This window comes from Salminus brasiliensis, chromosome 17 (genome assembly GCF_030463535.1).
Source record: "Salminus brasiliensis chromosome 17, fSalBra1.hap2, whole genome shotgun sequence".
Lineage (NCBI taxonomy): Eukaryota > Metazoa > Chordata > Actinopteri > Characiformes > Bryconidae > Salminus > Salminus brasiliensis.
The window spans coordinates 8,571,609-8,597,469 of NC_132894.1; the positions used below are offsets into that span (position 1 = coordinate 8,571,609).

Here is a 25,861-nt window from a genome sequence, read left to right on the forward strand (position 1 = left end):
GAACCACAGCACAATAAGCTAACACAACACTCTGTTGACCTGAGTTAATAGTTAGTTAATAGAGAGATTAACTAACGTTAATATATAGATGTTAATAATAACATTAATAGAGAGATTGGTGTCAGACAGTGGTTCATTTTGTGTTGTGTTTAAACCCTGACCACTAGATAGCAGTGTCTTCAGATCCCGCTGTTCTGCATAAAAGTAAACTTACTCAGATTTAGTGAATTAGTGTTTTTATACAGTTTTCCTAAAATTCAACTAATTCCAATATATGGTCTTGCTTACAATCGCAATATATATACCTGTATCATGATACTTACTGTGTCGCTGGGATCTTGCCAATACACGGCCCTAACCACTTATGGAGCTCAAGTGTTCCCAAGTGTAGCTACACTTTCACATGCTTTTGTGGACAAGACTGGTCCTAGGTTTTGAGTAAAGCTACTTACCGATGAAGACAGTCAGCAGCCACAACAAAACCCGTTATCGAAGAGGTGTTAAGTACTTATGGCCATTTAAACAGTGGGGGTGTAAGGGTACATGTATTTGTACCAAACCATCATGGTACGGACTTTATGGTTCGGTACATGCTAGGAATTTAATGGTAAACGTAATGGTAAATTCATGGCTATGTTCGCACCTCAAGGTGTTACAGGTGAGCAATATTACAGAAGATTTTACACTGATATGACTAGGAATAACAGAGATGCCATTATCCCTATTACAGGTCAGTGGAGCATCAACATGATTCTGAAATAATGTTATTTAAAGGTATAAATGTTACATAATGTTGCTTTAACTAGAAGAAAGAATTGTTAAACCCATATTAGAGCATAAATAAATACTTTAGTTAGTAATTTAACATTCAAGAGTGTTGTGCTTATTAAATACAGACATTACAATTGCTATAACAGTTATACATTCCAGTGTCATCATGAACTATTAAAACTGTTATGGGTTATAGAGGTCAACTGATGAAAAGGCCAGAAAAATGCTCAAAGAGGATTTCACCATTCTGCAGTCTCAGCTCGAGGTGTAATTTTGCTTCCATAACCTGCCCCCGAGGGACACTTTCCAGAACCTCCAGTGCCTCGCTCGACACTTCAAACCTCACGCTGGAACACGATCAGTCCCTGATTTTGAGCCTGTGTTTACGCCAAACTGGAGCGGGGCACCAAACGTATCCAAACAAACACAAGCGGAACTCTTAGCGCACCGCCGCAGCCCCTTTCAAGCTGGCCGACAGGAAGGAGTGCTTGGCAGGGTCTGCCAGATTTCCCGCGCGGCCTTTTTCTTCTGCCCCCCACCCTCCCCACGGCGCTCCGTAAAACAAGAAAGCGCCTTTGTTGTTGGTCTGTGCGTTGGAAAGGAATGTGACACGGATTTTCCTTTTTTCCTCCCTTTCCTTTTTTTTTTTTTTTTTTTCCAAAAGGCCTTGGACAAAAGTGCCATGTCATTTAGGGGTGCCCTGTAATACAGCATAGGCTGGGGAGTGTGTGCATATATATCTGTGTGTGTGTTGCATATAACTACCAGTCTGCACCTGAACAGCTGTTTCTACCAAGCAGTCACGCACACACACACACACACATGCGCGCACACACTCTTTTTCACACTTTTGAGGATGAGCTGAGTTTGATCTCCAAATGTGAGCTTGTCTGGACATGTAATTGCAAGCATAGAGCACTTTGTGTCCCATTAATGCATGTAGGGCTGTGTACTGGCAAGAAAGTGACGATACGATATGCATCACATTACAGGGGTTACAATTCAATATACTGCGATACTGTACGCAAGGAGATATATTGTGATTTTGTTATTTATCATATTTTATGAAAACTGTTATAGCATACAAAAACTGGCTGAAGACAGAGTACAACACTGCTATCTAATGATCAAACAACACAAAATAAACCACTGTCTGTCACCAATGTTTGCATGTAAACAATTAATGAAACTTTTCTACTTTGTGTTTAGAAGCGATGCAGTATAGCACAACATAATATCGCAATACTATCAATGTGTGTGTACAGGTTTAAGATGAAAATACTAACAAATTAATTAGCATTAACATGCACCTGGATTCTGTGAAACACTTGCCAGTGTAGTTGCACTAAGAACTCAAGGATGTCGAAGTCCAACCTTTTATAGACTTAAAAGTTTGGTTGGAAATCAAAGTCACAGATCCGTCAAAAGCCAACACTATTTTGACATCAAGCTCCAATTGATTTCTGGTTACTTAACACTACAACTTAAAACCAACATCATCTCAATGTCTAACAATGTTAGAATGTCACAACTAAATGTTATTGTTGTTTATACAACTAAATGGTATTATTGGCTGGCATGTGATGTTTGTAGACGCTGAATTTTGGTTACCCAACATCACAACTTAGAACTGACATATCAACGTCAGCTGTCGTCACTATTCCACGCCAAACTAATGTTGGCATCAGACGTCGTCCTAAATTCTGGTTACCCGACATCACAACCTACAGCAAACCAAACAACAACACCCATTGATGCTGGTGGCCAGCTGGGTTAAATAAGCTTCTATATTCTTGCCTATGTGGACGAGGGTGAAGCAGTGGTATGGTCATGTGTATGTAAAATGAGTAATATTCGAGCTGGAGAATCACCAAACTGTTCCAGATTCTTCCCCTCAATGTCCAGAATGCAGAACCTCTAGTGTTAGATATAGGAGCACTTACTCTGAGGGCACTGGCTGAGAGGCACCTGCTCAATGCGTGTGCCGTTCCTGCAGGCAGACACCTCCAGCTGACACTGGTTCTGGTAGAGCTGGCCATCAGAGCCGCATACAGGCTCTCCATCATATCCACAGTCCCTGTAGCACGTACAGCGCTCATAGCGATCTTCCTCCGGACAGCCAAACACGTTATTGCACTGACTGCCCTGCACAAAGCCTGTGGACAAAGGGAAGAAGGGGGGAGGGTGAATTTAGGTGAACTGTTTGACACAGCTGTAACCTGACATGCACAATCTGGATATTCTGGAGGTCCATCTTCCCAGCAACTCTACATCAAATCGAAGTCAGGGTCAGGTCGTGGTCACTACTATAGTGATGGGCCCAAAACCTAAGGATTTGTTGTAGCAACGTCGGCCACTCCTAATAAGCGTGCCTTGTGCTATGCCACAAACAAAAACACTCTCGGAACTCTGTGGGAAAAGCACAGTTGAGTGGGGCTTGTTGATAGAACGTTTCGTTTGCATAACTCCCTGCCCCACTGCTGTAATGCAGCAACAATGTGTTATTGTAATGCACCAACAATGCACAGCAGAAAGAGCAGAACCACATGGATCTGAAGGGTAGAAGACACTATCTCATCTTAACGTTCCCTTTTCAAGGCAGCACTCTTATTAAAATGGACATGTAAAATCAGAAGCATACCCCATGTTCCAGCTTGGTCGCAATTGCAACATAACTGGATCTCATAGAAGCTGTTCAGTCTGTGAGCTTGAAGACCTTCTAAGCTTTTTCTAGAAGCTGATATCTCTCTTCGGTCACATTTGGTGTATATGCCCTACGAGTCTGTTACTGTGTTTTATTCTCACTTGCCGGACACTGGAGAAAGCAGAGGCACTCTCTAAATTCTAAAGCTTCAATCAATGCCAGATTTGGATCCTAATCGAGTGGATTGTGATCGGGCAGATTCAGGCATATTTTAATTGATCAGGTTTTGGCTATTTTAATCCTTATCCAGTGCTGAGTCTTTGTTTTAACTACGATGTTCAGAGCGCCATCTGTTGGCCTCATTGAGCATTTAACGGACATCACTGCCCAGCTGGCAGCAGTAAGGACATTCTCAGAAGGTAAATAAAAGAGTTGAGAGTCTGCAGTGTGGAGCTATTTTATAGTGGAACATGAAAAGAGACCATAATACCTGACACTTTATAAAACTGTCACTGAAACACTTTGTAGTTCTGTCTTAAACAGTACCAAAAACTATTGTAAAAAGTACTAGAACAAATGGCATGGTAGTGATCTTGCCTTATCCTACCATACTTAAGAAGCTCATAAAAAAACGTATGAAAGATATAGTGCTAAGCAGGGAGCTAAGCCGAGAAGCGCATGAATGGCAAGGAAGCAGGAATACACACATCACCCACTATAAACCAGCTAAGACACACTATAAACCAGCTATTACACACCAGTAGAACAAAAGATATCACAAGTGATTTTACAACAGTATTAATCAGCAGCACCGTGTAGCTATATTATTTATACAAATATAGATCAGATCAATATCAGCTGATACTCAGACTTAAGAGATCGGGGCAAAATAACCTAATCGGGACTTCACTAATTTCTTCCTCTTGATCTGAGGGAGTTTTTCCCTCCTGAACATGTTCTGATGTACTGTGACATTTCATCTCTAATTCTAAGATTTTATAACAAATGTACTATTCATGGTGAGATCATGAAACAAAGAGAATGGCGGTGGAAGAGACTGAGTTAAACGATGCTCAGGTGATTGTATAAAGATGAGACAGTAGGGTTAGTAGGAAGTAGTGGGTGTACCTGTCCACTGGTTGCTGGAACTCTCCACTTCATTACATGAAGTACCATCACACAACTCCCGAGCCAGTGGACTGCTCTCGCTTACGTTATAGAAACGGGTGGCCTCGAATGCTGCACACAAATCCCCAACACACACAAACACACACACAATGAGTCAATTCAGCAATATAATGGTAACAGTTTTTCACATTTGGAAATTAATCCTACCTGGCTCATAATAGTCGTAGACTTTGACTGGCACTGGTGCTGTCTTTCCCACAATGTACTCCCTCACTGCTTGGAAGGCTACGCATGTCATGCACTGACTGGGAATCTGTGGAAAGCAATGGACACACATGAGTGAAATCCCTCAAATCAAGCAGAGAGGCTGAACCGCACTGAACTGAGGCTGAACAGAAGGTTAGGGTGCTTGTTTAACTAAGGGTGTCATTAATAGGCCTACAGCTCACCTCGTCGAAGTAGAAGAGGACTTTACGGCCCTCCATTTCGTACCTCTTCAGCCCCACCCGTTTATCCATCAACAGCTGCAACAGAATGAGTCATTTATTAAGTACAGGCAATTGACTTAAACAGGCCTGCCATTCTTGACCATGCTAGTGGTTAAGTCATCTAGTTTCCTTGCTCTGGTCGATAAATGCACTGTGAGTGTACTGAAATTCCATCGCCAGTTTTGTTATTCATTCATTTCATCTTTGCTGTATCTGTGCGATTAAATTTACGTCTGGTTGGAATGTGTTTTTTGAGCACATCTGAAACAGTTGATTGGCAGTCAAATAAAAACTAATATTTTACATGTTTACAAATTATTTACATTTTATATATATATATATATATATATATATATATATATATATATAGAGAGAGAGAGAGAGAGAGAGAGATATTAAGGAGTTGGCCAATAGCTGGGCTTATCACAGAGAACTCATTCAAGCTTGCTGTAAAAAACCATATTAATCGGCCACACCAACTTCCTGTTCCTGTTTTTAGTGATTGAGTTCTCTAGGCATTATAAATACTGTCCTTGCTTGACGCTGGCTGTGATGAAAGACAAGAAAAGGTAACAGCAGACATGTCTTTGAGCGCATTGCTGTTTGTATATGCATTCTCACAACCTAATAGGTCTAGATGGGCCGCCCTGTTGTAATCATGCAGCTGGAGCCAGAAGGCTCGTAGTTTCCAAACAGAGTATGAAACAGTCAGGATGAATTAATCAGACCCCTGTTTACCAGTGTGTGCATGTGTATGCATGTGTTAAATGTGTCTTGCTGTGACATGGCAGGGTGGTGGTCTCCTAAACGTAAGAGTTTTATTAGGGGCTCTTAAACAAACACATCTACTGCTTCCCCATACAAATGACACTCAAGGCAAACTGTGAATTCATGTCTTGCATGCTCTGTCCACCATCCCCCCCCCCACCCCCCCACCCAGCGCACAATAAGACATGACGACGTAAGTGAGCCTGCGTCCCATAAAAATGCCGGAATGCAAACGGCGGCGTCCGTGTCATAAACATGGAGCCAGCCAGAGGTGGCCGCGTAAAGCCAGCTCGTTAGCGGCTGAAAGCGTTATCGGAGCTGTCCCACCGCGGTAAGGCCCAGAGCCTAATTGTAGCGCACTGCTCCCCTGGTAGCCCATGCTTTATTAGCGTGGAGGACAGGAGACCTGGGGCCCGTAACATAGCTGTAATGAGGGACATGCAGCTGATTGGGGGCTGGGGAAAGTGACCTTAGCTCACCCCCGGACTCCATACACCTCATCAAACTCTCCACCCCCCACGTTCCTAGGCTCCATACCCCAGTGAGAGTCGGGGGTTTTGAGGGGAAACCCTGACAGAGCCTCACCTGGTCCAGGCTGGCGTTGTGGGGGTTATAGCTCTATGGAGGATCTGCTAAGGCTCCATGGTTCTCTCCTAGGAATTGGGTAACTCGAGCAAGGTCGAGCTGGCAGGCAGCCAGACATGCTTTTATATAGTGCTATAAAACCAGCCGTGTGATAATATTTACACAAAAACAAAATAAAGCTGGAGCAGCACAGCCAATCCCATTCACTGTGATACATTTTATGACATCATATCCAACTGAGGGATTGAGGGGAAAAAAACAAGTAAGAAAACATGACACACATATGATGGTCCTCAAAATGTGTGTGAGAGCACCTGAAAGACCCTGAATGCTTAGAAAATGAGTGCCAATATGGGTAAGCAAGTGTGTCAAATATGCCTGTCTTACCCTTTCCAAGCTCTCAACATCAGCACGAAAGCCTGACAGCAAAGGGATCTCCAGGACGGCCATGTTGGATGAGCCGGGATGTAGCCACCTGTGGACAGGGAAAGAGCATGAGACCAAGCTGCTGGTCTGGGAGCACACTCTAATGTCACCAACCAATGCTGTCAATCAGCAAGAAGGTGGCATTGGTTGTATTCACATTACGGTTGAGTTGAACCTAGATACATTTAGGGCAATGTGGCCTTGTAATGAGACCGGTCTTTAATCATCACCAGTGCGAGCAGAAGGTCTGATGATGCCAAAGTTTGTAGCTCCTTTCAGAGGAGAGTTGTGTTTCACTAATCACGTACACCACTGTGGAAGTCAGAGACCACCTTTCATTTATTTCATTTTCAGTCAAAACGCCAATAAATACCAGCATTCATACATAGTACTTCTCAGACGATGAGATATAAGATAATCAACATGAACTATGAACTATAGGCAGAAAGCTTTGAATTGAGCAATAAAGTCTGTAATGTGAAGTAGAGGTCTGGCTCAAACCCGAACCCAAGGGGGGCGACAGAGTATCAGGCTTCTGGCAAGGTTCAGGCTAATTTTTCACCCATAACATCGGGCCAGGGTTCAATTTCACAGGAGTAATGTTTTATTTGTATTCTCTCACTCGCTCTCTCTGTGCTCACTATCTCTCTGGCCCTTGCAGTCTTTCTCTCTCTGTCTTTGTAAAGGTTTGTTAATTGAATCTAATGTGCACAGATCAATTAGATTTGTAATGTGAATCTAATGTGAACAAGGAGGCTATCAAGTTAAGAAAACATTAATAAGATCAAGGTGCTGTGCTAAACCTGGTACAGGCTTCTAGGGTGACACGGTAGTCCAGATGGTCCTGGTGGCCAGCGGGATCCTCATCATCGGCTGGGGCTCTGCGGGTGCGACTTAGCTCTGAACGGTTATCGGCACGGGAGCGGGAGCGCGATGACGAGTGCCATGAGGAGGAGAGCGGAGTGTGACGCTCCTGCCTGGGTTCCTTCAGCTGCACCACCAGCTGGAAGGCCGGCTTAGCTACTGGGTCAGGAACATTGTAGGTCACATCGATCTGGAGAGAAAGAGAATGAGAAAGATACTGGTACCTGGTGGTTGGACTGGTATTAATGCACTGAATATACATTTTACTGATTATATATACTGATTTTGATACTGATTTTATAAGTCATGGGAAATGGTGCACTCAGATTTTACACATATGCGTACACATGAACACACACACACAAAGTGGTAAGCACTAACCACAATTTCTTTCATGTGGTCCCCTTGTGTGTGATTAAAGGCTGCAGTACAAACCCTCCCTCTCAGCCTAAGGCACGACAGGCCGAAAAGATCACACACAAGCATGTCCTAGTTAATCTAAGAATATGCATTCTAATTTTACACCATATTTTTGGTCTCCTGGAAATGAAGGCAGTTCAGGCACATCCATTAGGTAGTTAATGTCTGTTTCTAAGACAATACAAGTGATAAACTAACTTTTATTTACAGTTCCCTTTTTAATAGTGGGCACCAGAGCTGAAATGAGCTCCTAAGATTCCCATTTTTCATCACAATCATCCTGAGCACAACACACAGCATCCGGGCGCTGGGGAAATACGCCAAGATGTTGTTTTCTCGGGCTTTGCTCTGAATGAGCCTTTTGTTTTGGGGGGGGGGGGAGACAAGGTACAGGGAAAAAAACAGCATCATATCCAGGGGGTAAGTAATTGGGAAAAGAACATACTTTTGTAGTACTTTTGCCAAAGTTTTACCAGATCCCAGCAATTTCCATGCAGGAATGTGGACATTTAACACTGGATGAGTCATGGAAACGGACCTGGATGTCCCTCCGGAGGAATTCACTGCTTGAGAGAGAACATAATAAATCCAGCAAAGAAGGAGGACAGATAGACGTACCTGCATCAGACAGCAGCCTTCTCCTTTGGCACTCACAAACAACCCTGTGGGAATACTAGGTATCTAAGGGAGGTAAGAGAAAGGGAAGAACAAGGATGAGAGAATGGAAATTACTAATCACAATTAATTGGGCAGATGCAAATAAACTTTGCCTAGCCACCTTCTAATGCAATTTAAAGTAGTAGTTTTGTGGTAAATCAAATAAGCATGATTAATCACTTACCCCAGACACAATCAATCAGTCAAGACATGTTTGGCATCAGAAATTTGCGTGTTTAGTTCAGATGCTAGAGTAATTTTGCTAACAAACACTGGACTTCATCTCCATAAATACAATACATCAAAAATCCTGGCATCACTCTAATGAGGTGGTTCACCAGGGTGGGCAGCTTGGGAATGAGGAATTTATTTATTTATTTTACCACAGCTTTCTGCAAAATCTTCTTATTATCCCGCTGAAGCTCAAAGGTCTCCTGAAAGTCCAGATTGGTTGAGGCCAGAGAGATGGTGAGATTCACGCCTCCCACATAGGACAAGATGGCATATTCTGATAGTGCTTGCAGGGCTACACACGTATCCTGTAACATTAGAAATTCAAAGGTTCCTTAAAGTTTGAGTTCCTGGTCATCATCAGTGAATTAAGCAAACGATGTCCGCACTGTATGCTACCTGAGTTGAGGAGAAGCCACCAAGCGCGTTCCTTTGTTGAGATAACCATTTGACTACAGGTAGAGCAGATGCTACATCACCCATCAGCGTGTAGGTGAGTAGACCATAGGCTGTCATCTCCACCTCTGCTGAGACCACTGATGAGAAAAAAAACAAAACATGTTCTGGGTTTACAGACTGTCCACATTAAAAACAGTGACTTCTATTAGAGATCAGATCAATCCAATAACAAGCATAAGTGGTTACCAGGACATCAGAAAAAAACGGACCAAATCCAATTCAATTGTGTAACAAATCTAGCCTGAAATATTACAGAATTCCTTGTAACAACATTAAAGTCGTGTTAAAAGTAACCAATTAGAATCTAACATTAATGGGGAGTAGACATGATGTCATATAGTCTTGCTCTGCTAGACAAATGTTCAGAACAAAAAATGTCATTTTGCAGTATCATTCTAGAGATACTGAACTGTTTATTCTCCCAGAGTTTCTTTGCACTTCAGTTAGTAAATGCATGTATGTATATCTGCACAGCACAGACATATCCACATCCCTTCATCAACCGTGAGTCACTAGTTTAGCACTGCTAGATTGGTAAGGAGTGAAATTACTGTGTGAGGATTTACTGTGAAATTCATTTCTTTACTATAAGTCAATATACAAATATTTATACTGTTTTAAAATGTGTAGAAAGGGCAGAGTGTGTGACTGATTTCATCCAACATAACAACAAACACTATTTATACTAATTATGGTCTAATTTTATCCTACAAATGCCATTTCACTATATTTGGAGATTTTGGGAGGACCTTGGGGAATATAAAAGCTATGTGTCCATAAGCAGTGCAGTTCCTCTGTATGTTTTGCTGATGGACAACAAAGTGTTTGAGCATAGTATTTTTAGATGGCCATATTGAGCAAACCTTCTCATGTTAAATAGTGACAAAACAGAACTCATTCCTAATGGCTCCAAATCACCCCTAATTTGGTCCCACAGCCCTTACTGCAACTCCTTTATAGTTAGCATCAGCTTTTCCTCCATTCACAAACTCTAGACTCTCAGGTCTTCTACAGCTGGTGCACTCACCTTACCTCCATCTAACCATCAATTTTCTGGATTTGCTCCTCAACTCTGGAACTCTCCTTCAACACCAATTCATTCTATATTTAAATCTAATTTTACAAACATATCGCTTCACACATATAATCTGACTCAGGCCTTGTGCTCCTCCCTTATGTCTCGTCCATGTCTGTTTGTATTATGGTGTTTTTTAATGTCTGATACTCTGTGTACTGATTATTGTAAGTTTTTGAAAAGCGGTATATAGAAATAAATTGTTATAAATAGTATTCATATAACACTAACAATAATTATTATGGTTATTATAATTATTATAATTATGAATAATAATAAATAGCCATTTTTAAAGTGAAATAGTTTTTTTAAAAAAGCAATATTAGCTCTGCACACACGTTTTAGTATGTAGAAAATAATATGTTGCGCTATCTAGTTGCTATCACACTTAATACTTAACTGACATTATAAATGACATTACAAGCATAAGGGTATGTATGTAATGTTCTTCGTTAAAAGGGTAAAATCAGGGATTAATGGCTGGATTAATACCTGATTGGGAAAGACCATCATTAAAACCCATGAAGGTGTCCTCATCAGCCACAGTGCTGCCAGTGAGACTCCAGTGAGTAAAGCCATCTGTGCACACACAGGGGATAAAAGTGAGTACAAATAAACATCATTTTTAGTTGCATTCTAAATCTCATTCAATTTACCCTACTTCTGCGATTTCCTGGTGATTTTCTGTGAAAACACTTCCATCAGCTTATAAAGACCCTTAAAACAACTCCAACTGACAGCTCATAAAATCTACCTTATAAAATGTACGCACATGGGATTCATAACAACTGGACTGCACCTTCTAAGACTGTTTTTAGAATTTTTAAACACTCACATTAAGACCACTTATACCAGCACACACATGCTATTGGAATACCTTGGGTGATGGCCATTTGGTTGAGACGTCGCAGGGCCACGGGGGCATAGTGGCTCCGCAGCAAAGCAAGGGCATATGCCGAGAGGGCTGTGGTGTATGGGTCGTCAGCAGAGAATGTGTTACTCTCTAGGAAATCCTTCGCCTTAGACACAGCTAGCTTCTCCTCCTGTCCAAAAAGATATATTTGTTTTATGGAAATAACACATTCTGTAAAGACTTATTACTTATGAAATCTTATGATTCAATCAAGCTGAGAAGAAAGTCAAGAAGTTCTGGGAACTTTTGTTCGGTCTAGTGATCTTCTGTATAGCTGAACTGTACTAATGATACTACTTTGTAAGGGTTGACAGATAACATATTAATATTAAGCAAAAAAATAATGAAAGCACTCCCTAAACGTAGACACTTGCTAATAATCTTTCAGCGCCAGCTTGGTACTGGTGCACTGACATTCATCTTTTCCAGATGTCCTTTTTCTCATGGATCTAATCCCTGATCAGTCACTGATGCTAATCTGTGCAGTCATTTTATCATTAAGCCAATTTCAAAGTTGAAGGACTCGGTCTTTGAAGTAAGCTAAGTCAGTGATATCTTTTGCGCTTCGAAGGACAAAATTCCGAACATCTCGCAGGCCTGGCACGTTTATGCATCAAAGGATTGATGAGAAGGATCTGGAACTTGCCCAAGCCCAAATCTCTCACAGAATAAAGGCATTTTGTGGTTGGAATTTTAAAAATACATCCATATGAAAGAGCATGGCCTAAATATGATTAGTTTTGGGTTTACTACCTTATGTATCATTGGATGGGGCACCATCATTCCAGAGAACACAGTTCCACTGCTCCACACTTCAATGCTGGGGGGCTTTATACCACTTTAGCCCACTTCTGGCATTAGGCAGTTTCATGCTTATCTGTTCTAGGAGCAATGCTCCTCTACAGGGACTAGACAAGCTGTGTGTGTGCATGGTCAAAAGCCGATATGCACCAAGAGCCCTTCGAGCTTCAAGTATGGCTCGGCTTGACCCGCCATCCCTCAAAATCCACAGAAGACAAGCGTCCAGGCTTTTTTCTGTCCTGGCACCAAAGTGGTGGTACAAGCTTCCCCTGGGTGTCCGAACGGCAGAGTCGCTCGCTGTCTTCATACGCAGACTGAAGACCCACCTCTTTAGAGAATACTTGTGAATAGTAGAGTGGTCACCTTACTGACTTGTGTTTAGTAATGTCTAAACTTAGAGGTATTTTTAAATTTTAAAATTTTTAATAAATCTTTAAATTATTAGTCTATTTAAACTAGCTGAGTTTTTTCTTGGGTGAATAGCAAAGCACTTTTGTAAGTCCCTCTGGATAAGAGCATCTGCTAAATGCATTAAATGTAAATGTAATGTGTCAGCAATTGGTGCAACCCAAGGTAGCTGAATGCATTCATTAGAAAGGGTGTCCACAAACATTTGGACATATATTGTATCTTGTGAGCTAGTTAGAATAACAAAGCTTGGTTCCAGATTTCTCCTGGATGCTTCCAGTGTGGATTTGTTCCATTTCAGCAGCTTACTTGATTTAACATCATTAAGCACTGATCTACCAAACAAGGTGTTGGATGAGAATTCTAAATAGTACTAGAGTCCCGTCAGGAGAGCTTTGGAGATGATTTAATGAACACAGTAATGTAAAACCACTCATTTCTGTATGAATGGTATTTTTATTTGTTCTAATATTAGAGCAAATAAACACTTACTGCCCAGATAAGGAGCTTTTTAATGCAAATTGTTTGCTTTAACTTTAGCACAGTACTGTAAATGTTAGCATATTAGCTGTACACTCCACCAAATCTGCACCACTACATATAGAACATGTAGACATGTCTCACATTTAAGTAAGAAATGTGGGCAGGGTGAAAATTTCAAAAAATTCCATTGCATGCTTTCATCATAAATCTTTTGATTTGGACAGCAGGGTTCCATATTAGATTTCTGTCGCAAAGCCGAAAGAAATACTGTTGATATCCAGCCAGAATATCCATCTTCTCAGCTAACAGGAATGCACTCAACACAAGTCGGCAATATTTGCCTAAGTAGGTTGGTAAGACTGTGCCAAGTGCCTGCTGAGTTATTTAAAGTGGGAAGAGTGCTTGAGGGAAGTGTAGACCTGCACAAGGGAATATTCAGGTATGGACAAAATCCATAGGCAAAGATATTGGTCTCCCACCTCAGTTGAAATCCCAGTCTCCAGGAGAGCCGTCACCACATATGCCGTCAATGAAATCTTTCCATGGATCCCACCCTTTCAAAGAAACAATCAGGTTAACTTTCACCACCGTGACAAGCGATAACATCCATACTAAGGTTTCCTCAAATGAATGTTTACACTTGAGCTGATTTCAGCTACTCAAATACTGCAAATATGTGCTCCACAACAACTGTGGACATCTCTACTTAGATACCTGCAGGTCTTTGTTGAGTATCCTGCCCATAGCAGGGAAGGAGCCTTCCTCTCTTTGGTGGCTGATCAGCCAGGCTTTGGCTGCCTGCAGTTCCTCTGGGTCAATAAAGATGAAACCACGAGACTGTGCAAATGACTTCAGCACAAATGCAGTTAACCTGCAGAAGAAAAGGATGATGAGGCAACTAGGTAGCATGCTCTCCATCAAGGTCAGTACAACCACAGATCATACATTTAGCTAAAGATGCTCTCCAACATGTCATTTAGTGTTCTGTTTTGGAGATAAATGGGAAGATCAGTGCTGCAGGACCAGCAGCTGTTCCATCTGGAAAATCCGGAATGTCACGATGCCGTATCAAGTATGTTTCTGCATGCCAGCGTATCAGAGCAGCATTCCAATCCACACTTCAACTGACAGCTATCCTGGAGTACCCTTCTCTCCAAAAGGCGTCCTGACTTCACTTCATGACGCAAGTGAGGATGAGCTCAGAGGCACAATCTGAAACAGCTTAAGGCAATGGTGAGGAGCTTAGCACAGCAAGTGCTCCCACCTCCATAAGTCATCCCGACCTCTCCCCATTCCAGCACGCAAACCCTGCGCCGATTTACTTTAACTGCAACATGGCATGTCATGACAGCATTCCTCTGGGAGCCGCCAACCGATGAGGCAAGCTGCTTTTTCAGTGAAAGGGGAGATCGGTAAATAAACAGTCTCCTTTTTTTTCTAGCGTCCATTTGGGTTGTTACTACAGGAACAGGCCAAACACCCACTCATTAACAAGGGTATGATATCCAGGCCCTGGATGTTATTTCTCCCAAGAGGAGGAACAGGGCTGGAGCCTCCGGCCTGAAGGAATTTTTATAATGTTAAGTAATACTGTGTCAGAGGCTATAATGGCTTGGCCCTTGGGAGAGGCTCTAGGAAGTGTAAACATGATTTAGAGGGCAAGGAAATGAAGGAGACAGACTCAGCTTCCTCAGTTCAGGCTTGCTCAAGTCTTCCGATCAGTGATTAGCTAAGCTGAGGTTGGCTTTGGCAGAACACTGTCACAGCACATGCACAAGATGATAGATGGAGAAGTATGGCTGCACAATATTGATGATATTTTATACTGAGGGTTTACTGAGGGATACTCTGTTTATCGAATACAGTCTTATGCAAAAGTTTGGATGTCCCTGGTCACAATTACACACTTGTTTTTTTCATGTTTTTTTTTAACATGTTGACTTAAGTAAATAAACAGCAATTATACCTTCACATTTAAGGCCTTTTGTAAGAGTATTAAAGAGCACCTTACGTTGAATCATGTGACACAGGTAGGGGAATATAGAATTTTATATAATTAATTTCGAATTGTACACCATTTTCTACCCAATTGCCCATTCCTGTTCATGTGAACTCACCCAATCATTAGCAATGACCCCAAAACTACGAGGATGAAGCACATGAGGACTAGTACATGTCTCACGTCACGTGCCAGCCACTTTCCTTAGTACAACTTCCCGGGTCCGATTCAACAGCTAACAAACACCTGTGCAACATCACACTAGTAGTAAGGAAGGGAGGAAATATCAATATCAACCCTCCCCTGAGAGAGCAAGGCCAATTGTGCTCTCTTGGACTCCGGCTGCTGATGGCAAGCAGCATGACCCATGATTTGAATGAGCAATCCTTGGATCATTGTGGAAACAAGCCTTCGTCTTACTTTAGAAGTTAGTTCTCTGTAGAGGATGTGCAATTACAGTATGTGGACAAAAGTACTGTAAGGGCTGCTGTACTGTCCAAAAAAGACTTTCTACTAGATTCTGAAGCACTGCTGTGAGGATTCGATTGCATTTAGCAACAAGAGCCTTAGTCAGGATGGTCAGGACTTCCCAGCTCATCCCAAAAAAGCACTATCCTTCCAGAGAGCACAGTTGCACTGCTCCACAGCTTAGTTCTGAGGAGCTTTTTACCCCTCTAACCTGTGCCTGGCATTAGGCATGGTGGCAAAAGGTTCACGTTTATTTGCTACAGAATATCTTATTCTATTGGTAGTACTTCTCTATAAGGACCAGACAAGCTTTGTGTGTGCATTTGTGCCAGCAATATGTACAACTAAAATTCCCTGAATGCATTCATTAGAAGTTTTTTTTTTTACTTGGCTGTCTCTTACAGAATACTAAAAAAATCTAAAGAGATCAAAATCAACCTATTGATCAAAACAAGCAAGCATCAATAAGCCAATTTATTATTATGGTGTTGGCAGTTATGTGGTGTATAAGTGCACTTTAATGCTTTAATGTTAGAGTGTGTTTAATGTGTTTACTCAGGATGCTTACAGCTGGATGACTGGTTGATGACTCATTTACATGCTACAGTCTCCTATGAAATCAATATTGTAAAGTGAAAAAATACTGCAAGACTGTGGTAACAGTTCAGTACATTTAAGGTTATCAAAAGTGACTTGTGACACATGTTTCTTGTCAGGTTTGTGAGGTGAAATCACAGCTCAAGGATGTGACAAATAGACTGTTCCTCCTTCCTGCAAACCCGGCAAGTAACTTACAAGATTATGGGGCAACGATTTGGATTATTGGGGGAATTACACAGGTTACTGCCACATGTGTCTCTCATTGGATCCAGACGTGGCAGGTATGTGGATGGTGCCAGAGGATGGGTTGCTAGGTCCTGCACAGGACACAAACAACTTTTCTTCACTCTCAAAGGCATGCTAATACTCTGCTACACGCTCCTAAAGCCTGCCCTCCAGACACTGACAAGGAACACTCTCTGATTAATTGCTTGTGCTCAATTCCAGCTCAATAAGTGCTATTTCCATCAGTCCAGACTAGTACTGAAGAATCTCACATCACCCGGGCACCAAAACACTGATAGAGACATTAAATACTCACTTGTGTTATTATGGCCAATCTTTTCATTAGGAGCTGCAATTTCCTCTCCCATTGCCTGGCCAAAGCTGGGATGTATTAACCCAGCGCTAAGGCTGCAGTTAACCTGGCCTTAAATTATGTGTGCTAATGATTAACTCTGGAGCGGAAACAAAAGTAGGGCTGTTCAGACATATAAACACATTTTTTTGATGGATTAATAAACTGTTCAACTCTTGCAAAGGGCTCTGTGCCAACAGCTTTGAAGGTAATGCCACAGTAATGCCACAGAATTAAGTTCTTCTCCAAGTCAAAAGGCTTCGTAATGCATGTTTCCCAAGTGAACATGTGTCATGTGTGGCGATGGAAAATTGAGCATGGTGTTTTGCCAGTTTGCAGAGGATCAAGAGGCTAATTGCTTCGAACAAGATGTGCCCTACTTTTATCCTTGTGAATAGCCAAAGCTAATTCTCCTTTCCTGTACAGGCTCCCACATGTCTGACAGCACAAGGAAAGAACACTATAGCTAGCTACAGGGGGGCTAAAGGCATCTATTCTCAACTATCGGAAGGAATTCCCCAAACTACATAAATCAGGCCCCAAATGACTGGAGTCAAATAACTGGAGTTGGGTTGCTTATTAGGACTCATGAGTCTAGTTAATGCTGGCTTTAACAATTCATGGCTCCATAAAAAAAGCACATTACTGACTCCATAAAAAAGCATATTACTGATATGTGCCTATAGGCAACGCTGCGGGGACAGCAGACACACAGAAGGCAAAGCTGATGAAAGATAACTGCATGTCAAGGGAGTTTTCCTGTTGTGAGAAACTTACCACATGCTTCCAGAAGAGTCCCTCTCTCCGAAGGCACTGTAGGAGCCATCCTGCCTCTTATATGTCAACTGTCTCTGATATCCTATTAGGGAACATTGAGAGTTTAATGGTAACACCACAGGCAGTTCAGTACAAGTCTAATCTACTGCTTTGACGTATATAAAGTTGACATCATGCTCAAATCTCATGACAGTACCTTGCAGAAGGTAGTCAGTGGCTTCTGACTTCACCTCTGGGTTGAGCTGACGGGTTTTCTGCAGATACTTCAGCACAAAGACATTTGGGGCAAAATGGATCATGTTCTGCTCTCCGCAACCAAAGGGTAGACGTAGAAGTTTGTCCAGATTATTGAGGGTAGGACCCATGACATCACCTGAGACACAATCGGGCAAAAAACAACAGTACGCTGGAATATTACTGGATTTAAACCCCTAAACCATGTGCTTGTTATGTAGTGTTGTCCCTGCTGTAACATACCAGCTGTCCTCAGGAAGAGCTTATTCCTTAGAGAGTATGTGCAGTTAAATCAGGTGTGCTGAGTGCAAGGAGATTCCATGTGCAGGACAGTGGTACTTCAGTGGTACTAAATGAATACTGGTTTATACTGAGAACCAGTGGTAGAAATGAGACCTTCTTACCAATCATAGAAGCAGTGGCTCTCTCTGAGCCTGGTACCACATTGTGTGGGACTCCCAGCGTGAAGGCCTCATTGTGGTTCTCATCTGCATCTTCTTTGCGCCATATCTTGAACTCCCCAACTGAGCCCCAGCCCGTAGAGAAACCAATGTGGTGTACCTGAGCTGGCAGTGGCCCTGCCCACTGCAGGATCAGCGACTCAGTAGATGGCTCCAAGCCATAACCCACCTATCAGATTAGAGACAGGCTGATGTTACACTGGTGTGGTAACACTGGAAACAAATGGGCCTAGATAGAAACTATGCAGTTGTTTTTTATTTGTTCTAATCTGAGCCCCTAAAAGCCTCTCAACACAATGCGTTCCAGATTTTTCACATCGGTTACATCCTGGCAAAATTAAGAGGCAATTAGTTCCTCCCGAGGTTAGAAACATGCATGGCCTCATTCAGAGGAAATGAAGCAAACATGACTCTACTTTAATTTAATAATAACGCACTGGAAGCCAATTAAGTTCTCTTTAAAAAGCAGTTTGATAAATAAGGCAGTTTACGAGCGCTGTGCTCTTGTAAAAAAAAGCAGTAGCCAAGCCTTGGCAAAATCTAGTCCCTTCACCTTAAGTATACCAAGAAGCGATTTGGAGCTTCCGCTACAGTCTACGAGGAACCAATGTCACCTAACTACTATGCAAACAGGTCACTAAATTTCCCAATACACCTCTGGCTATACGTAAACAAAGGTGGCTATGTGTTACATATTGAGTTTAATTGCCCCTGACGAGTGTGAGCAGTGTGGGTCCAATAACGGACATGAATCCTGGTCGCCAGTGTGAGCAAGGCATTGGCCATGGATCACTGAGTCTTCACAGTGACATCAGCCAACCAAGTACGACCCCACACAAGTAGACCATTAAAAACCCAGCCTGGGTGCCAAGCTAGTGTGCCAGGACAATCCAATACACACACATACACACAGTCAGAGAAGCTCCTTTTGCTCAAGCGCCAGGGAACGTTCACCCAGAAATCCTATGGCTCCAGGCCAGTATTCCTAAATCCAGTGCCCACAACCAGGCCTCAGCCAACCCAACACAACTGATTATTCTATTTTTGGCTCATTCATTTCTCCCTCAGTCCATCCAACCACCCACCTAACCACCCATCCAAATACCTGTGTTTTAAATACCAAGCAAACAACACATCAAGGAAGAAGTTCCTACCTGCACACCACCTCCCCTCCAGCTGATCCAGAAGCTACGGAACTCGTCCCAGGACAGGATGTTAGGTGTGGGGACAGTAGCCACAGGCTCACCCATCTTCCCCACTGAGATCCAAGAGCGGGAGTTCTGCCTGCCACCCAGCACCACCTCCACCATCTCAGTGCTGTCGTGGGCGCTGGGCGCCAGAGCGATATGGGCGTCGTTGTGGGTCTTTACTGATACTTGTATGTGTGTGACCTTTGATGGCTTCTTCACATACTGGTATTCATACTTATTAGGTGTGGAGATATGGATTCTTTCTGCAATAAAGTTTAAGATTTAGAAATCCAAACCATGTAGGTGTGGTAGGCATTTATGTAGGTGTATCAACCTTTTGAAATCTTGGTTTACAATTCTGTTATTAATCATAATGCAGAAACTTTTGTGAACTATTAATTGAAATCCCACAGGGTTCTAGTTTAGGGTCTATGGAACTGATTGTAAGATGTTATGTACAGGGTTTAAAGAGTTAAACGAGATTGCCTCACCATTTGGACAGAAGAAGACGCTGTATGTATACTCTCTGGGCAGACCTTCAGGCTAAAGAAATACAAACATTGATGGACAAACTTCAGCTTCAGCAAACTGCCGTAGCCTTAGATGACCCCCTCTACCTTCTGCACATGACATGCTAAGAAGGTTATGGTTAGGGTATGGGTATTAACAGTATCAATAGTAACTCATACACTACAGAAGCATTCAATCTTAGACACTATCATTTCTAAAGCACTTCTGTAACATGAATTAACTGGAGTAAGTGTGAAAAGACAGGGACAGGGTGGATGACCAATGCATTAAGGTAACACAGCAGACTAGAAAAGCATGCATCTCATACCTCTACTAGCACACTTCTGCGGACATAGTCCATCCCTGCAGGGCTCCTACGCTCTTCCTGCTCTTCGTTCACTTTGACTGCTTTACTGGGCTGCAGGCCGTCAGAGCAGCAGCTTGGCTCACTGTATGCAACAGCGCGAGCTGTCACCAAAACAAACCGCAGTAAGTTTCATTAGCCACCATACAGGGCCTATTGGCAGGTCACTGGGTTACACTCTGTACACTATGTAAAAAAACTGACTGGAATGGCAATCCATTTTTAGCAAACTTCAGTTACATAAGCCCCTGACTTACTGTAAATGGATAAAAGAGGCTACGCAAATACAATGACCGTGCCACATAATGGTGCCATTTACGCTATACAAAAACCCTGCTCATCTTCATCAACCCTGATTGGTTGGGATGTGTGTGCGAAGGATGTGTGAAGTACACACACACGCATGGGTCTTTGGCAAGATGGCCATATGCCAGCGCAGTCTCTTTGTGTGTGTGTAGTGAGAGGGAATGACCGGGGCTCAGGGAGACTAGGACAGAGCCATGGGGGGGCTCATTGACCAGCACTGACCCGCAAATTCATCCACATGCCACTGGGAGCCACGGAGAAGACGGCTTCCCTTACCCCGCCCCCCCACTGACCACCAGCTTTGTCCCCAGGATGTACTTTTCTCGGCTATTGTGTGCTGCCCTCAAATGCACTGGGGTCATTTTCAGCAGGGGCCATTACATAAAAGCCATGGCATTAGTGCTCTGTGAAAGTATGTGTAATATGCTTGCTGAAGTTGTGAAATCATGTAAGGATTTGGTATCTGTTAGAAATTAAGTATTCACATATGTGTGGTCACAATTTCTGTTTTGGACTAAGTTTGACCATTTTATTGCATGTTGAAGAGACCTGGGTACGTTGGTGTCCTTTAGGCACTAACAATATCCACAATACGCTCAGAAAAGTACACTGTGTATCACAATAACAAACATGTCATATCATATTGCCCACCCCTAGACCTAAGTCCAACTCCACTAAGTTCATCTAAGAAGGAACACATGCATACTCACTTGCACCCTATGACACAGACACACGCAGTCTCTCTTTCAACTAGTTTTGTTATGATGGTGGGGTCAGCCCTGGGTCACCCACAGTGGGGGTGACGCCAGAGACTCATGAAGGCTATTGAAGTGAGCCTCCTCCAGCAGCAACCCTTAGGAAGTGCATAGCTTTGCATAGGATTGACTACTGAGCAAGCAACTGACTAATACATACAAAAAATCAAAAGTCATTCTTGGCATCTTAATGACATGTTATGGTATTTTTTAGTATGTAATAAAAATGAGCATCTAATAAAAAGGCAAATGGCAAAACGAGATTTTACCAGTCAGTGGTTTAGCTGAGGAAGTACACTCAGCTAAGTCAGCTTATTGAATGATCACCAGCCAATCTCAGCCCCAACCCAACTTATCCTAAAACTATTGGATGGAGCACCATCATTTCAGAGTACACAGTTCCACTGCTCCACAGCTGAATGCTCAATGCTATTCTACTCTACTAGCAATTCTACTGGCCATACATCTCAACAGGGACTAGCCAAGCTGTGTCTGTGTGCATTTGTACATCTGTGTCAGCAATGGGTGCAACTGAAAGTAGCTAAATGCATTCATTAGAAGGGGAGTCCACAAACATTTGCACATATAGTGTAGTAGTATGGTGTTACACAGCCAACATTAGCTGTGCTAAAGAACTCCATGCTTCAAGTGGCACCACCCTGAAACAGCTAAAGTTCTAACCTGTGATGTTCGCAGTAACCAGCTCCGTAAAGGACAGTACTATGAAGGTGGGCGCTGCCTCCCCAGGGGCCACACACTTCTTCCGAGTCAAATGGTGCTTCCCTGTGTGACCCACAAACTTGATCCCTTTAGGCACAGATACCTTCACATGGACCTGCGGAGAATGACCAGCAACACTGTAAGTCAGCTTGTTCTTCCATCACACAGGATGCACTGTGAATGGAACTCTCAGCACATAAAATTGCATCATATCTCCGTTCACTCGCTCTCACTTTCTAGCGCTCATGTAGCGTGACTTCCTGAAGGCTCATAAAGGATTTTGGGGAATTGGAGGCGCATTGCTCATTTTCCATGCTGCCTGACTCATGGCCTCCCATAGTCCCTTAAGAATTCTGCCTCTGTAATGAAATAAACGCGTAGCAGTTCTTTTTGTTGCTCCGCATCCACATGCCACAGTACATAAATATCAGACCCTAAAACAAGAGTACGGATGTAGTCTACTCGAAACAGAGCCAGTGTTAGCTTGCTTTGCAGAACACTAAAACCTTGCACTTCAACTTTATAGCCAATGCTGCCATAGTTACTACAAATGTAATCTTCTGGTCTTGACATGTTTGGTGTCTTTAGTTCTTTTCTACAGTTTTGAACTAAAGCTACAAGGCTATTCTAGTTAACAAGCAATGGAAGCTTTTATCCCACCATTTAGCATCGTTCCCATCGTTCTTAACTATGCTGAGTAAAGAATGTCAAATATACCTGCTTACTGCATGTGGTTTCTGACACTGTATAACATACACAGTCATATCAGAATATTATGACCATTAAAAGAGAGGTTAACTGGTCCACTGTGGCAGGGTGATTGCTCTGTACCACTGACCGAAGTCATCTTTCCCCTCTGGCATCAGTGGCCCATAGGGATACACTCAATGTGCTAGAGGTCCATTGTCGATACACCTTCCCTACCGCTTTCCTTTGCCCTGTACCCTATTATCATGTCTTTTCGGACATCAATCAAAACGCATCCTTTGCCCATTACTAACAGTTTTGTACTCTGCCTAAACTGAACAGTGTGCTCGCTTATTTATACGAGCAGCTAACCCATGTCAAGTGGCTGGATGAACCCTGACACCCCTACCATCATGTTTCACAGATGAGGTTCAATTCAGAGGCTTTGGATCATGGACAGTTAATTGGATTTTGCCTTGAGTAACATAACGGTAATTGACACTGGCTGTGGTGTTTGTTGTCATGGAAGCATTCTTTTAAAAAAAATCAGATACTTGTTCTTACTCTTACGCGTCTTCTTTTTTCTTACACTACGTCTTTTCTCTCACCTCTGTGCAGGTGGGGAGGTAGTTGTAGACAGTGAGAGGGACTTTGGTCTGCTCTCCACGGATCACACTGTATGGCAAGGTGAAATCAACAAAGAAAGGCTTAAATGTGCGCAGTTCTGCAGGCTTCGCCAGGCCCAGCCCTTTATCCTCTGATAAACCAACTGCCTCCGTCACCCAGGTGGTGATGGAATCTGGGACGTCCAATCGCAACTCGGCTTCTCCGGTTATGTTGCTGTCGAAGGTATGAGATAAGCAATAAGGGCTAGGTACATAATGTCTAGAACAAACATGCCTGCATATAAAAAGTTCATATATTACAGCAAAATCACGTTTTTGGTACCTCACACTGAGGCAGTGCCATATCCACGTCTCTGGGAAGAAAGTGCGTTTGTGCTTGATTGCCCTGTAAAAAGGAAACAAAAAATTCAAATAATCAGTTAACTTGTTCATACGCCATTATGTCCCTCAAATACTGGCTAAACCACTGAAGCAGGGGTGTCCCAACTACACCTACTAAACCCGATAACTAACTAAGTTGACCAAGTTTGGCGGGTTTGAGTACCGAGCTGTTGAGCGGGAGTGCATGGCTGCCTGGGTGGAGGTGTGAGGCTGGAAGGCAGGCACAGCCTCGTCTGTGTACATGCCTCCAGTCTGCCTGTGGTTCAGCCTCACCATGTCTGTCATCACCACCAAGCCAGTCTCCTGCAACATACAGACACACAACTGATTAACAGACTTGTTAAAAAATGATCCTAAGTAAGTTATGTTGCAAATCAGCTTCAGCTCATAACTGGTTTTGGCCTAAAGACATAGGGCTACTTGTTGTTTTAGCAATTCAGACCACCTAACGTATGTCAGGCATCCTTGTGTAGTTGTAATTATAACATTTTATAATTTGCTTTTAATTTGTACTTGTATAGTACAATAAAAGAGAGGGTTAAGGGCCTTGCTTGTTATGGCAGCTTAGGGCACCAGGGTATTAAACCCACAACCCTATTGTAAAGGCCTTGCTCAACAGTAACAGTTTAGTGGATACTGAACCCACAAGCCTATTGTAGGGGCTTGTATTAGAGGATCAACAGTGGCATCTAACACCATGCTACACCAATAAGAATTGAGCGAAACCCATAGCTGATGGTCCTTCCTGGTCAAAACAGGGTGTGTTTGCACAAAAACGTCAGGATGTAATTCTTAAGATATAAATGCAGTATTACAGCCATATCTGACAAGTATCATCAGGGACAACAGACAGGCTATATGACCGGTTTCCAGCAATTTTCAAAACATAGTGCAGCCCACAAACTCACTGTGAAAGCAAAGCGAGCATCCTTGGTGATGTCCCAGTGCCACGGGAACACAGACGAGCGCCGCCGCCGTGACGACAACCCGGGCCACCAAAAATGTCCATCATCTTTAGGCACACCGAAAGCATCAGAGACATCAAAATCAGCGAGTTCCTTGAACACCTGCGGGATATCAACCAAAACTGAATTACAGACTAAAATTCCTGTAAATATTACATCTAAAAAACTATTAATTAATCTAGGCGGGACCTTTTCAGGGGTGAGCTGGAAGCCAGGTTTGAGGAGGTACATGCTCTTGTCCACAGTGGCCACACACACACATGAGCCCTTCTCCCCTCTGACATAAAGGCTGACTGGACTGCCTGGCATTGACTCATTGGTGGACATAGAAACCGACACCTAGAGGACAGCATGAGCTTGTGTTAGCAGCAGCAGAGTCAGAAAGAATAAACACCCTGTAGAGTTTAGTTCTAACCCAAATAAAAGAAATCAAGCTACTGACTATTTGAGCCAGATATGTTAGATTGCTGCAAAGCTACAAATGTAAAGATGCAAGGACAAGAGATGTTAGGATAAGAAGGAGACAGACCTGGTTCTCAAAGCGGGGCAGCACTGGGATTTGCAGGCTGTCAGTCACTCCCTCTCCATTCTCACGCACGTAGTAGACCAGCAAGCGACTGAGGGGCGCCATGGCAGCAGTGATGGGGAAGCGCAGCACAGACACACAGCTGTCTGACTCGTCCTGAGCTGTGGCTTCCTCTGAACCTGGATCAGCAGCCAACCAATGCAAAGGGTGGAGAGACAAGACTTAATGAGCAACCTTCCCTTGTGTTTGGTTTGGACCAAAATCAAACAAACACTTCTTGTACAATGTACTGCAGATATGAGGATAACGTATCTACTAATTACTTTAGTCTAATAGCTGTCAGGCTAGCATCATGTCAGCTGTATGTTTAATACATCACACTCTCATTTCAAACCACAACAACTGTGATGTTATGGGACAGCTGCAAGACGCAAACCACTGCTGACCATTTAAGACATCTGACATAAAGCTAACACTGCATTCCACCATAAGAACATTATACAAACAGTCAAACATGGTGGTGGTAGTGTGATAGTCTCTGCTTCTGCAAGACCTGGACAACTTCATAATTGATGGAACCATGAATTCTCGATC

The 25,861-nt window shown here is 42.8% G+C and overlaps 1 protein-coding gene across 2 annotated transcripts in view; it reads right to left on the bottom strand.

Annotated features, from left to right (window-relative positions):
* Nucleotides 1-25,861, bottom strand: part of cpamd8 (C3 and PZP like alpha-2-macroglobulin domain containing 8) — a 44,821-nt gene that overhangs the window by 5,842 nt on the left and 13,118 nt on the right. Inside the window, exons 15-40 of one of the 2 annotated variants that reach the window (XM_072660765.1) lie at nt 25,271-25,446; nt 24,931-25,080; nt 24,685-24,843; nt 23,940-24,079; nt 23,718-23,780; nt 23,378-23,609; nt 22,044-22,197; nt 20,266-20,405; nt 19,919-19,970; nt 19,392-19,690; nt 18,181-18,406; nt 17,739-17,915; nt 17,543-17,624; nt 13,836-13,992; nt 13,601-13,675; nt 11,394-11,559; nt 11,009-11,095; nt 9,382-9,518; nt 9,135-9,290; nt 8,713-8,775; nt 7,614-7,864; nt 6,772-6,859; nt 4,993-5,067; nt 4,751-4,856; nt 4,544-4,654; nt 2,715-2,927 (exon numbers count right to left, since the gene is read on the bottom strand). In XM_072660765.1, coding sequence (XP_072516866.1) covers nt 2,715-2,927; nt 4,544-4,654; nt 4,751-4,856; nt 4,993-5,067; nt 6,772-6,859; nt 7,614-7,864; nt 8,713-8,775; nt 9,135-9,290; nt 9,382-9,518; nt 11,009-11,095; nt 11,394-11,559; nt 13,601-13,675; nt 13,836-13,992; nt 17,543-17,624; nt 17,739-17,915; nt 18,181-18,406; nt 19,392-19,690; nt 19,919-19,970; nt 20,266-20,405; nt 22,044-22,197; nt 23,378-23,609; nt 23,718-23,780; nt 23,940-24,079; nt 24,685-24,843; nt 24,931-25,080; nt 25,271-25,446 — 3,735 coding nt within the window. Of the gene's footprint in view, nt 1-2,714; nt 2,928-4,543; nt 4,655-4,750; nt 4,857-4,992; nt 5,068-6,771; nt 6,860-7,613; nt 7,865-8,712; nt 8,776-9,134; nt 9,291-9,381; nt 9,519-11,008; nt 11,096-11,393; nt 11,560-13,600; nt 13,676-13,835; nt 13,993-17,542; nt 17,625-17,738; nt 17,916-18,180; nt 18,407-19,391; nt 19,691-19,918; nt 19,971-20,265; nt 20,406-22,043; nt 22,198-23,377; nt 23,610-23,717; nt 23,781-23,939; nt 24,080-24,684; nt 24,844-24,930; nt 25,081-25,270; nt 25,447-25,861 lie in introns of those variants that run through there. The other variant, XM_072660766.1, reaches the window with a different exon arrangement.